The 21959-nt window shown below is 37.5% G+C and overlaps 1 protein-coding gene and 1 pseudogene across 1 annotated transcript; both read left to right on the top strand.

Annotated features, from left to right (window-relative positions):
* The first annotated feature begins 794 nt into the window (after positions 1-794).
* On the top strand, positions 795-20103 carry LOC122048506 (S-locus-specific glycoprotein S13-like). The gene is made up of 7 exons (XM_042610067.1): positions 795-2276; positions 15410-15632; positions 15713-15860; positions 18081-18684; positions 18786-18918; positions 19411-19474; positions 19643-20103. Exons 3-7 carry the CDS (start codon positions 15776-15778, stop codon positions 20101-20103), a joined length of 1347 nt encoding a protein of 448 aa, XP_042466001.1. The 5' UTR covers positions 795-2276; positions 15410-15632; positions 15713-15775.
* LOC122046596 lies at positions 18678-21957 on the top strand (annotated as a pseudogene).
* Positions 21958-21959: the final 2 nt, after the last annotated feature.

The following is a 21959-nucleotide window of genomic DNA, read 5'->3' on the forward strand; positions in this document are numbered from 1 at the left end:
GAACTTCTTAGATCAACTTTGCTTTCTCGCAGGATGAGTCCAACTTAATGTTTGGTTTGCATTAATCTTGTGTCTTAATGAGGCTTGTTCTATAACTTAGTCTTGACTAGGTGTGATATTAGTGAATTACTTTGGTCTTATAGATAAGAGTTGTGTTGTGGGTTTGAGAAGCTTGCCTAAGAGATCCATTGTGGTTTAGCTAGATCGTTGTTCTTCTTATTTTGATAAACAGGTAAAGAGAATGCAGTCACCTTTTGTTCAAGTTCTATGCCTGTGAGTAGTCATACTAAAAGTAAAATAATTTGTCTGATAGTGTAAATATAGTGACAAGTCATATCCTTTGTATAGTCAATCAGCTTAGCTTGTTAAATTTAAGGTAAAGTTACCATAGATGTTAATATCATCCGGGAAAACTGATCATCCTCTTTAGTAAAAAAATAGTCATTAAATATCCACTTGTTTCATGACCTCACTAAAAGGGAGAAAATTAATATTTTTTAAACTTATATTAAATTATTGTAAAATCTATTTTTTTTGTAATTTAAATTTATAAATCAATATAAAAAAAGTAGAATTTGTAAATTTTATAAGAAGTTAACTCAAAAATAATATAGAAAAAAGTTCAAACGCTTCTTATTTGAATTTATAAATTTGATCTTTTGAAACTTTGGTTTTGACTTGTCCTTCTCAAACATTGAAAGCTAGGCTCAACCACAGTCTTCTCAACCACATTCTTCTCAACCACGTTGAAAGCTCCTTTCTCAACCATATTGAAAGTTATCTTGTTTAACGAAGTCCATATATATGCCTGATACCATGTCATCATTATTATTGTATTACTTAATTAACTCATCACTAATGAGTCATTAAGGTCAGATATTGTCATTCACTGTCTAATAAAACATTGAAAGCTAGGCTCAACCACGTTGAAAGCTCCTTTCTCAACCAGATTGAAAGTTATCTTGTTTCACGAAGTCCATATATATGCCTGATACCATGTCATCATAATTATTGCATTGCTTAATTAACTCATCACTAATGACTCGTTAAGGTCAGATATTGTCATTCACTGTCTAATAAATCTTTATTTAATCGTAAGCCCATCATTATTCATTAGCAAAATGAAAATTTAGAACTTCCTGGAGCTTGAAAAGATTGGACTGTTTTGTTACCCACTTCTACCCATCTGCTGATTGATTATTTCAAATTAATATTTTTTTAATCCAGGTATTCTGTTATTCAAACCGATTAATTTTGAAGATGATCGATTTGACCCCACAGAAATTTTCTACCAACCATTTAGGTAAATCAGAAAACGGTAATAGAGGTCCATCCAAACTGAGAGCATTCTTAGGTCCACTTCTCATTGGAGGTCATAGTTAAAATTCGAATCTTAAATCTCTTAATTATCCGTTAAAGGGTCTAATCATTGTACCACTGACCCGGGACCAAATTAACTTGTTAATTGTGTATCAAGTGGTATACCGAGATTAATTTGCTTGATAATCCTAATTAAACTCAGGTCTTGTTTCAATTAGTCATTTAAGATTTGATATATATCTCGGATCTTAGTTTCTAAAAATAAAAACAAAAGGAAAATATTGAACTTTAGATTTACTAAATAATAATAATAATAATAAACCAGGTCGAGCATAACAGATGTTTTTTATATTTCATCTTTTTCAATCAGTCAACCAAACAACTTGATTTAAAGGAATTAAATTACTTAAACAGTAAAAGAAATAGTAGAAAATAATATAAAGTTTTGGGACATAAAGTATCACTGCTCATATAATATAAGTGGACTTAATTAACTGAGAGATGTACGATGATTCCGTGTTTCTATTATTTTTCGATTCTAATGTTGATATACTGCTGAAGAGAGCGGATTTGCAGTTCATAGGATGGATCATTATATTAATTGGCTGATTTAAATAAATCCTATCTATTTAACAGACGAGGTCTATCCAAATCAGCTAATTAATTCTTATGGTTCATCCTTAGTCCGTAAAATACGGACTAGAGGATTCCGCCTTTCAGTCTTTCAAACAGTGACAAACCCATTCACCAGAGACTTTCCGCTCTATCAACGTCATCTTCTAAAGGTGTTAAATATTATAACATAGTTTGCAGCAACTCGGCTCAAAGAACACGATAATATATTGCAGGTTCAGGCAACGCAAATCCTTAGAATTCCATGGCGAGGATGCAGCTCTTTCTTCTACACTACATAGTACTAGCAGAGACATTCTTTCTACTTGGCCGATCATCCTCTGGTATGTTTAAGAAAGAAATCTTAGTCCAGAATTAAATTAAATTATAAAGCCGTAGGATTTTTGTCCATGTTATTTTTTTATTTGGCATCGTCAAAGCCATAGGATCTATGGAAAGTTTACCATAAAGCAATACTCTAATATCCATTTCAAAACCAGCCTAATGAATAAAAATTTCAGGCTTATTAGAAGACACGTGACAACTGAACCGTAAATATTTTTTGCCCAATGAAATATGTGTACTTCATCGATTTGGAAACCTGATAGATCGTTCTGTTTAATAGGAGAAATTGTAGCACAATTTGATATAATGACTGGAAATAGCTCACTTGTCAATAACCAGACATTGATCTCGGCCAGGAGCGTGTTCCAACTCGGTTTCTTCAGTCCAGTTAATAATTTGGGACTGCATACATAGGAATTTGGTACTACAATCACCCTCCAAGAGAAAACAAAGTAGTATGGGTCGCCAATGGGAACAAGTCTGTCGACACATCTATGGCATCGTTGAACCTGACTTCCGACGGAAATATAATTTCATTTGAGGAAGGAACAAAGGTTTGGTCGACAGAAACATCCACAGAACTCAATTCTGCATGCTTGCAGCTTTTAGACTCAGGAAACCTCGTGCTGACGGTCAGCAACTCTAACATGTGGATATGTTCTCTAAAAATTTTGGTGGTTCATTTCCTTCTATCGTATAGTAGAATCGCACACAAATGTTGTTGAGTCAATTGATGTTTCATCATTTGCCTACTTGATGTCTAATTATTACACTTCACGCACTCTGAAGCAACAGCGGCTGACACTGGCATCCATACCTAGCGGCACGGCCCGTGTCAGGCTTCCACCTCCTTGCCTATTTTAGCTCCTCATGCCAATTTTCAAGGGGATCCGATCTGGAAACCGTCTGAGGGTTTCCATGAGGCTTGGAGAGGAGATCTAGGGAAGAACCATGTCATCTGTGCGAAAGAGGAAGGACAAGAGCATCAAAGAAGTGGAATCTTCAAGCTTAAGTTTCTCTCTTTTTATCTATATTGCTGAAATTATAATCTGATTTTTGGATTATAATCATGGTTACGGATTGTAACCCCACATTTATGGGCAAACTCTAGATTCTAGGATTAGGAGTCGTTTCTCGTGATGTAAACACTATCTCTTTTTATCTAAGCACGTTTGAATGTTCTTATTCCATAATATGCGATTTGTATTCCAGATCTACTATGTTATCATGATATCGATGCCAAAAATATGAGAATTGTATCATACGAGGGATTCAAAGATGAATCGAAAGGAGAATCCTGTTAGGTCCAAAAAGAATTTAGATATCTTCATAATGACATAATATTGTCCACTTTGGGTCTAAGTTCTCATGATTTTTTCTTTGGGCTTTATTCAAAAACCGGTATATCGATGGAGATTCCATATGTTTTCAATGTGGGATTTTGTTTGCAAGCATTGCAACCCAACAATCTTCCCTTCAAACGAAGGATCATCCCCTCAAGCCTATCCACTTGATGTCATTTGATCCATGAACTACCAGAACTTTCTTGCCTCTCGGTCCAACTGACTTACTAAGACTTCCTTGCCCCTTAGTCCAACAGACTTACTAGGTCTTCCTTACTTAGCCACAACTAGGACTTCTCTGCTTGGTGTCTGATCATTTTGATCTAGACATGGGAGCCCCCACTTCCTTCATTAGAGGTCAATGTTCCACCCATATGACGCTCTTGTGCACAAATGACGGTTAGTCCTTTTGGCAGTTCGAGTTTTGATACGAATTATTAGGTCCAAAATGAATTTAGATATCTCCACAATAACATGATATTGTCCACTTTGGGTCTAAGCTCTCATGTTTTTATTTTTGGGCTCCACCCAAAAGGTCTCATATCAATGGAGATATCTTTCCCTTATAAGTTCATGATCCTTTTCATGTGTTTTCAATGTGGAATTTTGTTTGCAACCATTGCAACCGAATAAATTCAACCCTCCAACCTTTAGAAAATTGAAACGCAGGGAGTCGGCTACGAAAGTAGATCGGTAAGCCACGATGAATCCTAGATTGTCACAGAACTTAATGGATTAATCTTAATTCATCGTCACATAGTAATAGAATGACATTTAGAAGTCATGGGGTCTCGTGATAGGGCCCTACTTAGGTTACATTCCCTACTTGGTCCACTCTGAAAGTAGTCGATCATTGATATTAATACGTTCGTGTAATTCTAAAAGTTTACACCGATTACATAAGATAGTCTACCTACACAAATCAACATTGAGGATATAGATTCAAACTTAGATCAAGTATTTACTCACATAGAAGTGAAACTGAAGTCCTAGAATCACTTTCTCTCTGATTGATTGAATCCCTTTCTGTCTTGTTATTATTTCTCAGCTGCATTATTATTGATTGAGAGAGTCCTTTCTGGTTGGACCACTACTTTACTGTTTTACTGATCTAGCTGATATTCTCTCTCTTTTCTATTTCCATTTTAGCCGTTGTTATCTGAGTTGCAACACACTCATTTTCTGCTTTGGTCTAAACTATTAAATCTGTTTAGTAAGGTAGTATTCCATCACCAGTCCCTGTGGATTCGATCTTTATTACTTGATGACACAACTATGTACTTACGGTTTGGCCACACCAGCTTCATTTTCCACCAACAGACTAGCATTGAACTTCAGCCTTGCCAAGATCTCGGTCATATCTAAATACACCCGCTCCTGCTTGTAGTGGGCCAATGGTGGCTGAGTCGGTAGATCATCTCGTTAGACAATCGGCCAAGTATATAGGTGAGGGGGCTTGACGAATATAAAACGACCCTTCCACCCCTTGTGTGAGGACCGATATTCGCCAAGGAAATTACACCCCCGCTGAGCTGCAAAGTAAAAGACTTCGAGCTTTGTCTACCGAGGATAAAAGAGATAGTGAAAGACAATGTAGTCAAGCGAGATTTGGTAAAGTTGAAAGATGATGACTACACTACATATCAAATAGTAAAAGTTGCGGGTGAACTGGGACAAAGGGATTTGGAAATAGGTGAAAAGTTCTTGAAGGAACAGAGGAATGGGAAACCTTAAATCACTCGATAGTTGGCCTTGGAAATAGATGATGTAACCTAGGGGCGGCTCATGTGGTCGGTACTCCGGCATTGGGATTATGATCTTATCATCAGATGGGATATCGTAGGATATCCGAAGTTGTGCTTCTACGCCTCATGTATATGTAGTCCGCATCAGTCCGAAGGGTTATTGGAATTCATAGGAGAGAAAGGAAGAACACAAAGAGAAGCAAAAGGATTAAAAACGAAGATGAAAGGGGTGATGAACTTACTATATCGTCGGAAGAGAGAAGACGGAGAAGAAGGCATGGGCTCAGACAGATATGAATGAAGACATTGTCGCTTTTCGATGACCTAATATACTTTGGCAGCGACACAATAAAGTTATCACAATGGCCTCCTATTGTGTACAATCTGTTGTGATATGATTATGCTAACACAGTAATCTATAATTGCACTAATAAATGACAAGCATGCAATAAACGGTAATAAGAGTAAGGTTAAGAATTTGTGTATCTCCGGTTGAAGCGTCGGGCTAGCCGACTGTCTTTAAAGAATTTATTGCCGCCCACGGTGCAGAGGCTCTCCGGCAAAATCCTCCGAAGATCCGACAACCGCTCGCGTCGTTCGTAGGTGCACTCCAAGACAAACGCCGCACTCGGACTCAACCTCAGATCGCAGAACCAAGCCTCAGAACTTGGAAAGAAGAAGAAGAAGAAGGAGAAAGCAGAGAGTAGAGGAATGCTTTGCTTTTTTCGGAGTGAGTTGAGAAGGAACAGAGGAAGTGTATTTATATACCCCGAAGCAGCGCACGCACCAAAGCGTACGTCGCTTCTTTTCCTCATGCGGACAGAACCGCGTCGGTTCACTTCCTTACGAGTCGCGTTGCTTCCTCACACGGACAAAACCGCGTCGGTTCACTTCCTCACGCGGACAGAACCAAAACCAAACCCAAGTGCGTGCGAGGAAGAACCAAAACCAAACCCAAGTGCGCGTAGGTCAGAATCTAGAACCAGACCAAATCGGAGACTGGCAAAAACAAACCGGGCCGCCTGCAAGCGCGAGGCCCACAAGCCGGGGATTTGCACCCCCCCCCCCCTATGCGCGATAATCGCGTGCGTCGCGCCCGATTTATGGATTTCCGGTTCGAACCCCCCACCCCCAAAACCACTTGATTTGGGCTTGGCCCGCGCATGCGTGTAGGCCCCCTTCACATTGCTAAGCAAGGATGGAAGGGCTTCATATATAAGGCCTTCCAACCTTCTTTGCTTAGCAATGTCGGACTAAAATGCATGCACATATGCATTGCCAAAACAACAAATAGTTTAAATTAAAACACCAAATTCAACAATCCCCCACTAATTCAAAATATTTTTGGTCGAAAACAAAGATATGTTCTGAGGCTTGGTTGCAATGAGCTTTTAGTGAAAATACCTTCCGATTTGAATTTTCACCTAAGTACACCAATCTTATTCACCTAGGTTTGAAGAGAACTGAGTCTTGATCTTAAACCTTTTATATGTGAAGATCAATTGGTAACAACTCATTACTGGCGATGGTTGAATCCTTCTAGGTTGGTGCATTACGACCATGCCACCGAATATTGTTTCATAAGTGCTAAGGAGAGTTGCCTAGACCCCCCACACTGCGGCCCCACAGTTACACTTACATAGGTGAGTTCTCCAAGGATGTACTGCAAGCATCTTGTCATTAAGACCTTGAACTCATTAAGAGCTCCTAAGCTCATCCTTACTAGCAGTCAAGCATCTATCCAAGGAAGAGACTATGAGATTACATCTCAATCAATTTGATGCTTACGTTTCACCCTTATAACTTGTTTATACCACATTGAACCTACTTCTTGGGATCTCCAATTAGATAGGTTGGGTTGCCGTTATAGATGAAACCAGGACAGGCCTCAGTCCCATTCCCTTACTAGATCTCTTTATTTTCTCAGAATCAAGTGCTTTAGTGAGTGGATCAGCAATATTGTCTTTTGAACTTACAAAGTCCAATGACACCACTCCAAGAGACACTAGCTCACGAATAGACTTTAATCTTATTCGTACATGTCTCTTCTATTTTTGGTTATACTTGGAGCTTCTAATCTGAGCTATTGTTGTTTGATTATCACAGTGTACTGAAATAGAAGGTATTGGCTTCACCATCAAGGGAATTTCAGAAAGAAGTCGCAAAGCACACAATTCTACCTCAGATGTAGAGCGGGTTATAATCGTCTATTTAACAGACCTCCAAGCAACTGCACCGCCTCCAAGTGTAAAGACATAACCAGTAACGTCTTTACACTCAGCAGTGTCAGCTATCCAACTAGCATCACTATATCCCTCCAGAACTGCAGGGAATCTCCCATACCACAAGCCTAAGGATATAGTGCCTCTTAGGTATCTGAGTACTCTGTCTAATGCATCCCAATGCGTTCTGTCCGGACAGCTGGTAAACCTGCTCAATTTCGTTATAGCAAAAGAAATATCATATCTAGAATAATTTGCTAAATACATTAGACTACCTATTATTTGTGAGTATCTTAATTGAGACACCGTCACACCACTCTTATTCTTGTGGAGAGTTTTTTGAAGGACCATACGATGTGACTACAGATTTAACTTGGCTATAGTCATATTTCTCTAATACTCTCTCAATATAGAGTGACTGAGAAATTGTTATTCCATCAGTTGATCGAGTCAACTTCAGCCCTAAAATCATGTCAGCACAACCCATATCCTTCATATCAAACTTACCACTTAAGAGGGTCTTAGTCTCATTAATAATAGAAAGGTTAGAACCAAAAAGTAGAATATCATCTACATATAAACATAAGATAATACAACTATCACCTTTCATTTTAGCATACACACATTTATCAGAGTCATTCATTTCAAAGCCAAACGATAGCATAGCACTATCAAATTTTTCGTGCCACTGCTTTGGGGCTTGCTTCAAACCATAAAGAGATTTAACTAACCTACAGACTTTATTCTCATTTCCAGAAACTACATGTCCCTCAGGCTGATTCATATATATCTCTTCTTCAAGATCTCCATTAAGGAATGTCGTTTTGACATCCATTTGATGAACCTCAAGATGATATATAGATGTCAATGCTATCAACACTCGGATTGTAGTAATTCTAGTAACAGGAGAATAAGTGTCAAAATAGTCAATCCCTTCTTTCTGTTTAAATCCCTTAGCAACTAGGTGGGCTTTGAATTTATCTACTAACCCATTAGGTTTTAGTTTTCTTTTAAACACCCATTTACATCCTATAGTGTTACACCTAGGAGGTAAATCTACCAACTCCCAAGTGGAATTAGATATAATAGAGTCCATTTCATTTTTAATGGCCTCTTTCCAGTGCTTAGCTTCAGGAGAAGTCATAGCATCTCTATATGTCACAGGGTCACCTTCTATATTATAGGTGATAAAGTCCTAGCCTAAATCCGTAGACACACGTTGCCTCTTGCTTCTTCTCAGTTCTGTACACTCTCTAGATTCATCTAGTCTAGAGTGACTTGAGGAAGGTATACCTTCTACGGATAATAGGGCCTCTTCGGAAGCAGACTTATCTCTAGTAGGAATACTAGATATAGACTGAGGTGTTCTTGTCTTCATAGGAAATATATCCTCAAAAAATGTAGCATCGCGAAGTTCGACAATAGTATTTGCATCTATTCCAGGAATTTCTGATTTAATAATCAGAAATCTATATGCAATACTATTTTGAGCATAACCTAAGAAGATACCATCTACGGTCTTTGGACCAAGTTTTTTCCTTCTGTGTTCAGGTACTAGTACCTTTGCAAGGCACCCCCACACTTTAAGGTATTTCAAACTTGTCCTCTGGCCTTTCCAAAGCTCATATGGGCTTTTATCCCTAGACCTCATGGGGATTCTATTTAACACATAGCATGCAGTGTATAGAGCTTCCCCCCACATGAAGTTGGGTAACCCAGAACTGCCTAACATAGAATTAATCATATCTTCAAGGGTTCGATTTTTTCGTTCTGCTATACCGTTGGATTGAGGACTATATGGAGCAGTTACCTCATGAATTATACATGTATCTTGACAAAATTTTTGAAACAGGTTTGAGGTAAACTCTCCACCCCTATCGGACCTTAACCTCTTAACAGATTTATTTGTTTGATTTTCAGCTTCAGATTTAAAAATCATAAATTTATCTAAAGCTTCATCCTTAGTTTTCAGCAAATAAGCATAACAATAACGAGAGTGATCATCAATGAAGGTGATGAAATACCTTTTATGATCTCTCGTTATTACACCGTTAAACTCACAACAGTCAGTATGGATCAATTCTAAAATATCAGAATTTTTCTCAACTGATTTGAAGGGTTTTCGGGTTTGTTTATATTGCACACAAACTTCACATTTTTTCTTATCATTTATAGCATGCTTAGGAATCATGTCTAGGTTCATCATCTTTTTCACGGTATTAAAATTGACATGTCCTAATCTGTCATGCCATATATCATAAGACTCAATGTTATATGAACAACCAATATCAGTAGATTTATTTAAGGTAGCATTTTCTTCATTGAGTTTAAATAAACCTTCATTAAGGTAACCTTTTCCAATAAAGGTTCCTAAATGTAATATTACAACTTTATTACATTTAAAGTTCAACTCATAACCAGCACGGACTAACTTTGACCCGCTAATCAAATTCCGACGGACCGCTGGAACATGATGCACCTCATGCAGTGACAGGACTTTTCCAGAGGTGAACCTCAGGTCAACTTGTCCTATCCCAAACACCCTGGCTGCAGAATGGTTCCTCATGGTTACGGAAGTGCCTTCAATTACCTGATAAGTGAGGAAGGCAGAGCGATCAGCACAACAGTGCACATTTGCACCTGTATCAACTAACCATTTATTAGGTTGATAGATCAAGTTTAGTTCGGGTTTGAAGGAAACAAACCTATTGTTGGTGTCGTCACTAGCAGTCATGACATTTGCTTGTGCTTTGATGTTGGACGTATTGCTTTGGTTTTTCTCCTTGTCTTTTCGCTTAGGGCAGAATTTGGCATAATGTCCAATTTGTCCACATGCCCAGCACGGCTTGGTTACATTTTTCTTTTGAACCTTTGGTTTGGGTTTCATCTTGTTCTTCATTTTCTGATTTTTGAATTTCTTCTTGTCAGATGAGACTACTGTATTTGCCTTTGGAATAAAATCCATAGGCATTCTTGTATCATCAATTTTATGTTGCTTTCGATGTTCTTCTTCGATATTTAAGGCAATCATCAAATCTTCTAGAGAGATTTTACCTCTCCGATGTTTAAGAGTCATGCCAAAATCTTCCCAACTCTGAGGCAATTTTTCGATGATTGATAAGACCTGAAATTTTTCGGGTAATGGCATATCTCCTTCGACAAGACCATGAATTTGAACTTGGAATTCATGTGTTTGCTCAATTACAGATTTGCCTTCAACCATTTTGAAGTTTAGGAATTTTGTCACAGTGTACTTTTCTAAACCAGAATCTTCAGAGTTGTATTTTTTATCCAAAGATTTTCACAGCTCTTTAGCTGAAGAGGTTGAACAGTACACATCAAATAATGCGTCTGAGAGGGCAGACAGGATCCTCCCATGGCAGAGATAATCCCTTTGCTTAAACCTCTGTAAGGCAGCACTATAGGCAGGTTCCTCTTCATCAGGTGAAGGAGGATTTGTTTCTATAACAGAGAATAGTCCTAGCGTAGTAAGCTAAAATTTCATCCGTTGTTGCCAACGTCTGAAGTTTTGCCCGAAAAATCTTTCGGGTCGGGCGCTAGCCTCATCAGACCCCGTTACCCTATCATTCATCATGTCTATTGATGCTACAATAAATTCTCTAAAAATGTTATGATATGATTACGCTAACACAGTAATCTATAATTGCACCAATAAATGACAAACATGCAATAAACGGTAATAAGAGTAAGGTTAAGAATTTGTGTATCTCCGGTTGAAGCGTCGGGCTAGCCGACTGTCTTTAGAGAATTTATTGCCGCCCACGGTGCAGAGGCTCTCCGGTAAAATCCTTCCAAGATCTGACAACCGCTCGCGCCGTTCGTAGGGGCACTCCAAGACGAACGTCGCACTCGGACTCAACCTCAGATTGCAAAACCCCTCGGAACTTGGAAAGAAGAAGAAGGAGAAAGCAGAGGAATGCTTTGCTTTTTTCGGAGTGAGTTGAGAAGGAACAGAGGAAATGTATTTATACACCCCGAAACAGTGCACGCACCAAAGCGTAAAACAAACCGGGCCGCCTGCAAGCGCGAGGCCCACGAGCCGGGGATTTGCACCCCCCTGCGCGCGATAATCGCGTGCGTCGCGCCCGGTTTATGGATTTCCAGTTTGAATCCCCCGAAACCACTTGATTTGGGCTTAGCCCACGCATGCGTGTAGGCCCCCTTCACATTGCTAAGCAAGGATGGAAGGGCTCCATATATAAGGCCTTCCAACCTTCTTTGCTTAGCAATGTGGGACTAAAATGCATGCACATATGCATTGCCAAAACAATAAATAGTTTGAATTAAAACACCAAATTCAACACAATCCGCAAGTGTACAATTGTCATCAATTAATAAAAAGATATCGAATCTACATGAACCGTAAAGTCAAGTACCAGCTAATTGAGTAAGTAAAACATATTATCTAGAGAATTGAAGGTTGTTTGAGTCTAAGAGAGTTAAAAAGAGGAAGATAGAGTAAAGAGAAGGTTGAGAGAAAGTCTAGAGTAATCAAATGGTCAAGAGCAAGTGAATAGTTGAAGGAGAAATCTAGATTGGGAAAATGATCCTAGGATTTTGGTTTTACCATGATAATCGTTGACATCCTAATTATTATTTACTTTCCTATTTCTATGTCTATTCGCATGTAGGTGGACCTATCCAGGAATACCGATATAGACTTTTGGAATTATATCGACATGCCTACACAAATGTACGCATACTTTCGAGGCGACATTGCTAATTTGACTGTTTTCTCATCAAGGTTCCTGTCACATGAACCCCACAGTCCCCTAGTTTCCCTCCTTTACTTTGTGACTCTGAATTAGGATAAACCCATTATGCTCTGTGATTGCTAATGGTGCCCTTGTTAGGTCATCACTCCCTTATGACATAGCGATCTATTTTTGAGGCAACATTGCTAGTATGACTGCTTTCCAAAAAGGGTTCTCCTATCACGAATCCCCACGATCCCCTTGGTTATCTCCTTTACTTTGTGACACCGACTCTCTACATCTTAGACATTTATAGATCAGAGATTTGGGTTCACCTTTCTGTTCTTTCCCTCATCCCATGAGATTATGAAGGTAAAAGTTATGTCACAATAGTGTATGCATAATAAAGTCAGACATGAAATAAACATGTCATTCAATAGAAAACTATACAAATACTTGAATTGAAATTAGAAGTCAACAATTAAATCCGGTTACTCCTTAATCCTAGAATCAAGAAGAACTACTCCATGGAGATGGACTCCATGGAGTTACAATCCAAAGACATCCAAGATAGTAATCTACAACTCAAAATTGGAAATAGAGAGAAGAGAGGGCTTAGCGGGATGGATGTTGGTCTGTGGAAGGAACTTTAAGTTTCAATTGGTGGACGGATCATCATGGTAGCTCTTGGACGACTGCTCTAGGATTACCCTAGAACAGGAAAAGTTAGGAGACTTCTTGGGCCTTTTGTAGCCTTTCCAATGTCAAAAAATGGTTGGAAAATACCTAACTATCAGTGTTGATTCATAGCGGCACAGCCGTGTCTGACTAGTGCTGTGTCAAAAGGCACGACATGCCTACATCCTGTTCTGCGACAAAAAGCGTGGATATAGCTAAGAGGGGCGATCGTGTTTGGAGAGTTGCTCTTCTCAATGGAGAAAGGCATGGCCATGCCTGAGAGGTGTGGCCATGTCTTGCAGGTTGTTCTTCATGGTGGAGAAAGGCATGGTCGTGCCTATGAGACACGATCATGTCTGGCGATTGCTCGTTGAAGTTGCTCATTCTGTAGTGAAAGGTACAGTCGTGCCTGGAAGGCATGCCATGTCAAATGCTCGAGACATCATTTCACTCCTTTCTTCGATTAATTTTAAGCAAAGGAAAACGCCCGTGTCATGGAACACGGCCAAAGCGTGTTCCTTGCTGTAGCTTCTTGTTCCATGGCATAAATCTTCATTTTTTATTAGAAAATGTGTCCTATCAATGAAAACAACCAAAAAGCTGTTCTCCAAATTAAAAGAGTAAAACAAACAAAAATAAAAATGTAAAAATGTAAAATATGCTCATGAAATGTCATAGAATGCATGTAAATAATGCTAAAAAACACATAAGAAACACAGGCGTCACCTCACCGAGTCGATCCATCTCTCACACACGCAGTTGGGAGGTACGCACCTTACCAACAACTAAAGCATTAAGACATTTAGTGATCACTCTCTTTTTTTTTGGAATAATTCAGGTGTCCGAATTTTGCCCGATTAATTTTAAGAACTGATTTTTCCCTAATTTTACCCGAATTTTGAATAATATAAATGGACACAATTAACTGAAAAGAGATTGACAGTGATTCCGTATTGTTTCGTTCCATTAGTTTTCTATTCGGTGTTGACAAATTGTTGAAGTAATGTGCCTTTCTGAAGACTCCAAATTAATCATACATTAATTCAGTCCTTTGCAGCGTTCCAAACAGAGACAAATCCATTGACTAAAGACTTCCTTCTCTACCGTCAAATTCTAAAGCTGTTAAATGCTATAACTTACCTTGCAACAACTCTGCACAACGAATACAGCAGTAAGTTGCAGGTGCAATCAAAGCAAATCCTCAAGTTGCAGTAAGCAGCTGTAACTTTGTTCTACAGTTTGTGAAAGTAGTGCTTGCAGTAAAACCGTTCTTTGTCCTTGGTCAGTGCTCATCTTATATTTTTAAACTTATATTATATTATTGTAAAATCTAAATTTTATTTTTGCAATTTAAATTTATATATCAATATAAAAAAGTATGATTTTCCAAAAATAATATTAACTAAAAGGAAAAAGTTTAAACGTTCTCAAATGAAAACTATCTTGTTTAGCTGCAGCCATGTATATGCCTGACACCATGTCATCATAATTATTACATTGCTTAATTAACTCACTACTAATGAGTCATTAGGTATTGTCATTCTCTGTCTAGTTAGTCTTTATTTAGTTTTAAGTTCATCGTTAATCATTAGCCAAATGAAGATTTTAATCTTCTTAGACCTCGGAGGAGATTGAACTATTCTGCTGTCCACTTCTAGTATAACCCATCTGATGATTGATGATCATAGAATTATCTTGTTGGTTTTATTTCGAATAGTATGAAAATACATCAGCTTGATAATCCTAGTCTCAGGTCTTGTTTCAATTAATGATTTAAAATTTGATATATAAATACTGGACCTTAATTTCCATGAACAAAAAGACAATATTGAATTTTAGATTTGCTAAATAATAATATTAGTATTATAGAGAGAATATGCATCCGTTACGAATTAACCCCTTGCCTTATTATAATAAAATTGGCATTCTCTAACAAATTGGACACCCGTGAGAATAATAATAATTATAGCATTGTAGCTACCATATCAAACGTAGCAAACTCTTATATTTTATAGTTTTCTTTTTTTTCAATTATTCAAATAAATCTACCAAAAAACTGTATTTAATGGAATTAAATTCCTTTTACAGTAAGGCTTCGTTTGGTAGGGGTGATAGGATTAAGATTATATTTTCAAAAAGTTATTAATATGTCATTTGGTAGGATTGATTAGGAGTAGGATTAGGATTGATTAGGAGTGAGATTCATAATTCCTAGGCAAAAGGAGTAATTGTTAATCCTACTCCTAATCTTATCCTAATCAATCCAATTCTAATCCTTACCAAACGGAGTCTAAAAGAAATAGTAGAAAATAATATGAAATTTTGGGAAAAAAAAGTTGTTTTTGCATATAAATGGACTTAATTAACTGAAAGAGATATGCGGTGATTCCGTGTTGCTGGGCTTTCATTGTATTATTTTTCTATTCTAGCGTTGACAAATTGTCCCAATGCTCCGTGGCCGTCTTCCAAACAGTGAGAAATCCATTGACTAGAGATTAGAGTCTCTTGTTCTATCATCATCTTCTGTGTTGCAAATGGTGGAATTAGTACTATGCCAATTTGCAGCCACACACTCCTTTGAAGTATTCCAAACAGAGACAAATCAGTTGACTAGAGACTTCCTGCTCTATCATCGTCTTCTAATTTCTAAAGGTGTTTATTTTATTTATTTATTTATTTATTTATTTATTTTTGTCTTCTAAAGGTGTTAAATGTTATAACATAATTTGCAGCAATTCTGCGTAAAGAACAGAACAGTAATTGCAGGTGCAGACAACGCAAATCCTTAAACTTCCATGGGGCGGATGCAGCTCTTTCTTCTACAGTTCCTGGAAATAGTACTAGTAGAGACATTCTTTCTACTTGGTCAATCCTCATCTGGTATGTTTTTGAAAGAAGTTTTAGTCCAGAATTAAATTAAATTATAAAACCGCAGGATTTTTGTCCATTTTTTTATCTGTTTATTTATTTGGCATCGTCAAAGCCTCAGGCTCTATCAATAAGTTTACCATAAAGTAATACTTTAATGTCCTTCATTTCACCTCGTGAATAAAGATTTTAAGCTTACGAGAAGGCACATGGCACCTGAAGCGTAGAGTTATTAGGGTATCTTCAATGGTTGGTTAGAGTTCTAAATAAATTTTTTTCAAGATGTCAATATACCATATCAATAATATGAAAATTTATTGAAATATCCTCAATCGATTAAAGTTCTAAATGAGTTTTTTTTATGATCCAATTCATAATATAAGTTACATAACTTCATGTATATTACATCAAATTCAAGATAAAAAAATAGATTTATATTTTTACTACTATTCTTAAAGTATAAATCTCAAATCTCACTTTTATAATGATTCAAGACTTTTTATTCAACTTTTTAGATTTTAAAAACCTCTCATAAATTTTACATTGAAAATACCCTTAATTGTGCCTGGTTTGTTAGTTAGGACTGATGATACTCCTAGAAGGGGAATAAATAGTGATTCAAAATTTCATCATTCATTGATTGTCGTGCTTGACTACCAAAGAGTTATACGTAGTAGGAAATACAAATCAAATACACAATAAAATAAGCACAAGAAATAAATTATTTTAAATACACAATAAAATAAGCACAAGAAATAAATTATTTTTATGTGGTTCGAAATCTTGGATATATTTACTTTACAGTGTAGTCTAGCCATACTCTATTAACTTTCTCCTTATCATGGAAGGCAAAGAAACATACGTTCTTGTACCAATAATACAAAAAAAAATAAAGAGACAATAGAAAATATAAATAATACAAATGCAATGTTTTACAATAATGAATCTTTGTTTGGATCGTTGTTAGTTGCTTAGGATTGTCTCATGGACAGCAACACTTACTCTTACAAGTTTTTAAGGACTAGCATTGAAATCCTCCACAAAACCCTTCCTTTATAGTTTTTAGGTTGGGATTGATTTTTACCTAATAATTGATTGCTAGAATTCACCAGCCGATTGATTAGTTGAATTCGAATGTTACATTTGTAGAATAGTTCTTTTAACTCGGCTTTGTATTAATCAATAGACTATTCTTGTATTAATCAAATTTCCAACTCAACCTAAAATCATTCTGTTCACTATAATAGTATCAACATTCAACTGTTATTGCTCATCAATCAATTGATCCCAATCAATTGAATTGATCAACTAAGTTTCAAATAATATGTTTGCTATAACAATACCATCAATTGAGTGTTTATAAGTCAATTAATAAAACACATCAATCGACTTATAAAATTGTATCAGCCATGGATTAATCAACAACAAACTTCTTCAAGCCTCGAATTTAGGGTTTAAAGGTTAATTAGTGGATTGATATCTCTGTTTCAACTTTACCATAGTTAAATTCTTGTCTTGCTTAATATCGAGTTGATCCCAATTTACCTAACATTCAATCAACATCTGGTCGACCTTATCTTGTCGGGATTTTATTGTTGCCTAAAATCCAACCAACCTTTCTCGTCTCGTATATGACATCCGATCAACATTAACTTGTCATGACTTTTCTCATTATAAAGTGTTCAATCAACCATGATCCATTCGGACTCCATGTATCATGTCAACTCTTTGTATTTAAGTAGCTGTAACTCACTTTCACTTCTCTTTTGTCAATTCCTTATTGAACTTTTGATTACCTAATATTCGATCAACCTTGATCCACTTATATTTTCAACTCCCTATTAGACTTTTGATTATCAAGTGTTCGGTCAACCGTGATCCACTTAAACTTCTCTATTGTCAAATATCCAATCAACCTTAATATAATTGACTTAGCACACAACCAATAAAATCAATCTTAATCAACCTGATTCAAGATTGATTGCATCGATAATCTTCCTTTCAACAAACTCTCCTATTACTTGGCATATTGCTCTCGTCAATAAATGTCAATAAATATATTGATTAAACATCGAAACTTAATTCAAACTAACTCGAAGTTGATAAATCGAGCTTGGTATCAATTTAGATCCGAGATATATTGCACCAACATCGTTAAAATAATATTTTTTGCCCAATTAAATAAGTGTACTTCATCGATTTGGAAACCTGATAGATCGTCCTGTTTAATAGGAGAACTTGTAGCACAATTTGATATAATGGCGGGGAATAGCTCACTTATCAATAACCAAACATTGATCTCGGCGGGGAGCATGTTCCAACTCGGCTTCTTCAGTCCAGTTAATAATTCTGCGACTGCATACATAGGAATTTGGTACTACAATCACCCACCAAGAGAAAACAAAGTAGTATGGGTCGCCAATAGGGACAAGTCTGTCGACGCATCCATGGCATCGTTAAACCTGACTTCCGACGGAAATCTAATTTTATTTGAGGAAGGAACAAAGGTTTGGTCGACGGGAACATCTGCAGAACTCAATTCTGCACGCTTGCAGCTTTTAGACTCTGGAAACCTCGCGCTAACTGCAGGCAACTCTAACAGAACTGTATGGCAGAGCTTCGACCATGCGTGTGACACTATTCTCCCTGGCATGAAGCTGGGATTCGACTTCCGGACCAACACTCCGTGGCAGTTCGTGTCATGGATGAGTGCCACGGACCCTTCTCCGGGCAAGTACATCGTCAAGATGGAGACATATAAGGTTCCGGACTTTTTGATACTGAGTGTGAATGGATCTGCCAAACTCGGCCGCACTGGGCCATGGAATGGGCAATGGTTAGTGGACCTTCCAATGCTGAGGAACGTCCTAAACTTGATATACGTGTCCAACCAGAATGAGACCTACTACATCACTGAATATCAGATTCGATCTCCAGTCTTAGTGTGATCAAGGCCCTGGGATCTGAGAAATCGAAGAACGGCGTCAGCCTTCTCGGCGGACCGAAAACGAGGGAACGACTTGGAGACCTTGGAAGCATCGTCGGCGGAGAACCCGCATGCATTCATGAGGTACTCGACCAGGAAGTTGGGATCGGGAGAAGCGGTGGCGACTGAGGAGGTGGCGGAAGCGCCGGTGGAGAAGAAGACGCGACGGAGTTGGATCGATGGAAGGAGCGCCTGGCGGCGGACCAGGGAGTGAAGGTGAAGCATCGCGACGGCCGACCAGGTAAGCTCGCCACGAATGTAACGCAGAGACCAAATCGCAAACCCTAATTGAAAAAAAAGGCTTTTCACTTCAGTTTTCACATTTCAGGGCTATTTTCACATTTTTCCTCGCTATATTGTTCATATTTTCTTAAAGCTACCTACAAATTTCACTTTTGCCTTACCTCCATAGAAAAAAGAATAGCAAAAAATTAAACCTGCTCCTTTAAATATTTAAGGTTCCATTTGTTTTGCATAAAGTGTCATACTGATATAAAATAGTTTTCAAGAATATTAAGTTTTATAAAATGTACCTTATTTTTCACACTGCGTACCTCGTTTCCACATATTGTGTAGGTATTTTGGGATTATCCAAATACCGTAAGTTCATTTCTCATTTTATCTTTTCCAAAAATCGTTGGTACTTCTCACGTGCATCTAAAGCAAACACCCCTTCGAACAACGCTTGTGTGTTCTTAGAAAAAGCGACATTTGTCCGAACCAAAGCGACTATCGGCAAATGATGCAGCTTATTTTTCAGCGAACGGAGATCATGAAGTTGAAAGTGACGAAACCTAATTCGAGACAGTGTCTTTGTCAGTCCTTTTGATTTTTGACGGGCGAGAGTGGAATTCTTTCTTGTCACTTCCCAGAGACGACTGCGATAACTACAATAGTTGTGGCAACAACAGTGTTTGCACCAAGGGCTACTACTCGATCTCCTGTCGTTGCTTGGAAGGGCTTGTGGAGATCGGAAGTGTCGTCGGGTGCAAGAGGAAGGAACCCTTTCGTTGCTCATCGAACCAGTTTCGGAAGGAGCCGAGCGTCAAGGTGCCCGACACTGAGAACGCAACCTCACGAGGCAAGATTAGTCTGGAAGCGTGCAATAAATTGTGCTTGGATGATTGCTCCTGCGTCGCTTATGCGGTGATCAATGGGCCTTATGGCTGCATAACTTGGCGCGGTGACCTGTTGGATCTCAGAAGTTTTCCCGATGGAGGAGACGATTTGTACATTCGGCTTCAAGGTAGTCGAGTTATGCATGCATGAAATTGGATAATCAGAGTACCATTTATTATATATTTTCATTCGTTTTCTTTCCTGTAGAATCATCAACGTCCAATCGGAAGGAGCTCATGTTGGCGATAGTAGTCATTCTGGTGTTGCTGGGAATTTTTTTGCTGTGTTTTGTAGGTGTACTCGTCCGAAGGTGGAGAAACAGAGCATCAACATGCAGATTGCAATTGCAGTTTCCAAACATGGAGAAAGGTCTTGCACTATGTTTTATATACTGATACTGCTAGTTTTCAAAGTTACTTCCGATTTAAAAAGGATTGAGTCAAATTTATTTAGATTAATCACTCAGTGATCCTTGTGCCAGGTTCGATCAGCGCATTGGATGTACTTCCTTCATATGATTTGCATACTATAAAAATTGCAACAAATGATTTTTCCGAAGAAAACAAACTTGGGGAAGGGGGATTTGGTGCTGTTTACAAGGTAAGAAGACTTTCAGTATCAGAAAAATAAATATAGTCTTTCAAACCTGTAAAATTGAAGGAAATGATAAATTTTGTCAGGGTCAATTGGATGATGGACAGAAGATCGCTGTCAAAAAATTATCAAGATACTCCTCACAAGGTCCAAACGAGTTCCTGAATGAACTCTCCGTGATAGCCAAGTTACAACATACAAACCTGGTGCGTCTTCTAGGCTACTGCATTGAAGGAGATTAGCGAATTATGATACTTGAATACATGGAAAATAAGAGCCTTGATGCCTTTATTTATGGTCAGCATATTTTCTCACGTTTCTTAATTTTATTACCTTCACAAATGGTTAAAAACTAATCACAACACATTTATCTGAACCTGTAAATCTGTTTCTCCAGATAAAGCTAAAAGTTCATTATTAAATTGGCAAAGACGTTTCGATATTATAATTGGAATCGCTCGAGGACTTCTATACTTGCATCAAGACTCTAGATTAAAAGTCATTCATCGTGATCTTAAGCCAAGTAATATTCTCCTTGACAAGGATATGAATCCAAAGATTTCAGATTTTGGCATTGCAAGGATATTTAAAGGAGATAATGCTCTTGAAGATGCAACAACGAGACCAGTCGGAACCTTGTAAGTCTTTTAGATTGAGTTCACTTGATTTGATTAAATATATAAGGAAAGATTGGGTGGAAAAGTAACAAAGAAATATTAAGTTATCTCATTTTTTCTCACCCTATCCTTTTATTTTTTGTAGTGGTTACATGGCACCTGAGTACTTATCACATGGAATTTTTTCATTCAAGTCAGATATGTTTAGCTTCGGTGTCATAGTACTCGAAATTATAAGTGGAAAGAAGAATAGAGTATTCAGTCAAACTAGTCAAACTGATACAAATTTAAATCTTTTAGAATATGTAAGTATTAATTTCAATATAAATAGTCTTTCGTCTCTACATCATACTATCTAAAATTCTAAAGTATGTTTCCTATAATATTGCAGGTGAATAAACTTTGGAAGGAAGGAAGATCTTTAGAGATTGTTGATGATATATTAAATCAATCATATCCAACCGAAGAAGTTCTACGTTGTATCCAAATGAGTCTTCTATGTGTACAAGATAATAGTAACGACAGGCCAACAATGATAAAAGTGATGGCAATGTTAACAAGTGAGGACCAACCCTTTAGTCCGGTTGTGCAATCTGCTATAACATCAACTAACAGTGAAGGTGGTTCCACTACTAACGAAATGAGCTTCACACTTGTAGGTCGATGAAATATGTATTGAGTTCTTATCTTATCAATATTTGGCATCATCAAAGTCCTGGATCACTGTGTAAAGTTTACTATAAAACAATACTGAAATGACTAAGTTGCTATATATACATAGTGAGAGAAAAAAAG

Source organism: Zingiber officinale, chromosome 2B (assembly GCF_018446385.1).
Source record: "Zingiber officinale cultivar Zhangliang chromosome 2B, Zo_v1.1, whole genome shotgun sequence".
Classification (NCBI taxonomy): Eukaryota; Viridiplantae; Streptophyta; class Magnoliopsida; order Zingiberales; family Zingiberaceae; genus Zingiber; species Zingiber officinale.

What these genes read in the sequence shown, in the direction of transcription:
- LOC122048506 (XM_042610067.1), top strand. Translation starts at nt 15,776, where the DNA reads ATGGGGCGGATGCAGCTCTTTCTTCTACAGTTCCTGGAAATAGTACTA. An exon ending in GGGCCATGGAATGGGCAATG is followed by an intron (nt 18,685 to 18,785) that starts GTTAGTGGACCT and finishes TTCGATCTCCAG; the next exon opens with TCTTAGTGTGATCAAGGCCC. An exon ending in AACCCGCATGCATTCATGAG is followed by an intron (nt 18,919 to 19,410) that starts GTACTCGACCAG and finishes CATATTGTGTAG; the next exon opens with GTATTTTGGGATTATCCAAA.